The sequence below is a fragment of the Phragmites australis genome, chromosome 8 (genome assembly GCF_958298935.1).
Source record: "Phragmites australis chromosome 8, lpPhrAust1.1, whole genome shotgun sequence".
Lineage (NCBI taxonomy): Eukaryota > Viridiplantae > Streptophyta > Magnoliopsida > Poales > Poaceae > Phragmites > Phragmites australis.
Window position 1 is genome coordinate 23,848,193 of NC_084928.1, and position 2,923 is coordinate 23,851,115.

The 2,923-nt window shown below is 51.2% G+C and overlaps 1 protein-coding gene across 1 annotated transcript; it reads right to left on the reverse strand.

Annotated features, from left to right (window-relative positions):
• Positions 1–2,249, reverse strand: LOC133925891 (WRKY transcription factor 22-like). Its single transcript, XM_062371633.1, has 2 exons — positions 1,786–2,249; positions 1–1,688 (listed from the first exon to the last, which is right to left on the reverse strand). Exons 1-2 carry the CDS (start codon positions 2,157–2,159, stop codon positions 866–868), a joined length of 1,197 nt encoding a protein of 398 aa, XP_062227617.1. The 5' UTR covers positions 2,160–2,249; the 3' UTR covers positions 1–865.
• Positions 2,250–2,923: the final 674 nt, after the last annotated feature.

A 2,923-nucleotide genomic window follows, 5' to 3' on the forward strand; every position in this document is an offset into this window, starting at 1 on the left:
GACAGTCGAAATCGAACGTTTGCACGATTGCACTGAGGACATCGTTTGCACGGAAGATTTTGCCGTCTAATATATGCTACATATAATCGATTTTTTCCCAAAAAATTTGGGTATGCAACTGCATACCCATGCACCAATGTAGGTCCATCACTGATCATATCCAGGCACCCTAGAGTTTCCCGTAATTCTTGAAATATATCTCTATCTTTGAGAAGGTGATTCCTGGATAAAATAAAACTACCTGTAAGAACCCAGGATATTCCGTAAATAACAAAGTTTATTTTCAAGAACGGAAAGGAAGACTCTAAATGGCGTATGATGCCCATATATATATGGAGTATAGGGACCCGATGGAGAATAAATAAGAAGAGAGAGGCAGCAAGTTATTAGAAGCCGTTCGACTAGGTTAAAACTATCTAGCTAGACTAGTCACACATCCCATTGTAACATACTCAGATCAATACAAGACAAATATGGTTTAGAATTATTATTTTAAAGGAGGTTTAAACCTATCGAAAAATGTATTTGTACGTTCCTTTGATTCATCTACTTGAGATATCTCTTATCTATTTTATAAATTCGTAAGATTAGTGATTTATTAATCATGACATGATTATACATCTATGTACAAAAATCAAAACAAATTCATTATGTGTGAAACTAAAAAAAGAGATGTTTTATTGTTTTAGTTTCATAAATTGTACATTATGCTCTGAGCTAACACAGATCACAGACTAGTCAATTAGCACTTGATTACATCTCCCTAAGTAACACTAGTGCTACTGCTGAGAACACTGCAAGGTTCTGCTGCGACAAGCCAAGATTAAGAGCATACTGTGCATGGCGGTGGAGATGTATGCACAAGTCAGCAGTACCAGCTGCTCTCCGCATCCGTTGCCTCCCACGCCGAGAGGCTCGAGACCGAGAACTTCTCGAGGATGTTCATGACCGAGGCCGCCCCGGCGCCACTGTCCGTTCTGCTGCTGCTCGTCGTGTGTGGTGGTGGCTCGTCGGGCTTGGGGAATGGCATGGCGTCCTCGCAGCCGCCGCCGTTGACCAGAGCCGGAACAGGCTCGTCGGTCTTCGGGAACAGCATGACGTCATCGCAGCCCCCGCCGACCGGACCCGGAGCGGGGTCATCGGACTTGAGGAATAGCAGGGTGTCGTCCGCGGCTGCTATCTCCGAGTCCTCGAGGAGCAGCCTGACGGCATCGGCGGCGTCCTCATCGTCCTCGTACTCGACGGACGGCGAACGCAGCGGAGTGGTGGGCGTCATCCCGGCTGAAGCGGACTCGGACGGCGAGCCCTGCTGCATGGTCTTGGCCGGCGACAGCCCGGCAGACGCGGACGGCGCAGCCTGCGGCTGCGGAAGCTCCTCGGCCTGGGAGTGGGACGGCGGCTGCGGCTTGTTGCGCGTGGTGCCGGCAAGGGAGTTGCGGTGGAGCGGGATGGGGTGGCTGTGTTCGCCGCCAGTGTAGGTGACGATGAGGGTGGTCGGGTCGGTGCGGCAGCGCTCCACCTGCTTCCGTGCCTTGCAATCCTTGTCCGTGCTGCACCGGTAGTAGCCGCGCGGGTAAGGCGACCCCTTGATCGGCTTCTGCCCGTACTTGCGCCACGCCCACAGGTCCTGCGACGGCACGCCCGCCGGCACCCGTGTCACCTCCTTGTTCACCTGGCTCTTCTTGCTCCTATACGTACAAGAGTGATCAGCAGAAGAGGAGAGGCATTTACCAAATAATCAATCCAATACATACGTAGATGGTAGATGGAATGATGGATACATACTTTCTCTTGGATCGAGTCGGCCCGCCGCCGCCACCGCTACCGGAAGTTCGTGGCTTGGCCGGTGGCTCGTCGGCCTGCCGTTGGGGCAGCTCTTCGTTTTGTGTCGACGATGGCTGCGGCGTCTCAGGCTTCGGCGCTGTGAACAAGGCCTGGCAGAGGTCGTCGACGCCTGGCTCGGCAGGGAGCGTCTGCCAAGCGGCAGCGTCGATTGACTCGTCCATCTGCGGCTGCGGCGGGGGAAGACAGGAGAAGGAGTCGTCTGAGGGCGGCGACGGGGTGACGCGGCCAGAAGCGAAGCGCACGACGGCGTGCAGGTCCCAGTTGTTGCTGCTGCCGCCGCCGCTGCTGCTGCACCACCCAAGATCGCCCTCCATTAGCCCGGCTAGCTTCTCAAGTTCTTGGGCTATGGAGGAGGAGAGAGAGGGCGCTGACTTTCTCTCAAAGCTAGTTGCCGGCTGCTGCAAGTGGAGATGCTGGTGGTGGGGACGGGATGGATCCGGCTTTAAATGGAGCGACAAGAGGGGGCGGGCCGGGGTTGGGTTTTCGCATTGTGAACGAGGTGGGGGAGTAAGGTCACTTGACTTTAATTTGCTGAAAATGTCAAATGGGTAAGGAAAATAAATCATGGGTAGACAGTCAAATATACAGTTCTCGTTTCTTTCTCTGGACAAAAGTTTTTTTTTTTACATGCGTGTGGTTTACTTCCTCACAAGCGATAGCATGGTCCATCACCCAGACTGATCGACTCCCCTTCCACATCTAACAGGGAGCCCTCCCCAATTCATCCACGCGATTGTATGTATCTAACTGTGATCCAGAGGAATAATGTATTGGTTTGATGCCGAGGAAAGAAAAGAAAAATTCACATGGAACGAGTAGTAAAGTCGTTGATGCTTCCAAACTACCATAGCTATATCACGGACATTGCTTCACCCTCTATTTGCGTCGATCGAAGGATGTCGCTCGTCCATGCATCGATCCAACCGCAAATGACATAAGCCATTAAGAGAACGCCAAAATAATTTCAATTTCGTTTTACAATATTTTTCGTTCACCGGTGAAAAGATCGAACTTTGCGAAATTTTGCCAAAATTTCAATTATTTTTTATCCTCTCCTTTATGAGTTCCATGTGTCAGA

What these genes read in the sequence shown, in the direction of transcription:
- LOC133925891 (XM_062371633.1), bottom strand. Translation starts at nt 2,159, where the DNA reads ATGGAGGGCGATCTTGGGTGGTGCAGCAGCAGCGGCGGCGGCAGCAGC. An exon ending in CCGACTCGATCCAAGAGAAA is followed by an intron (nt 1,689 to 1,785) that starts GTATGTATCCAT and finishes TTGTACGTATAG; the next exon opens with GAGCAAGAAGAGCCAGGTGA.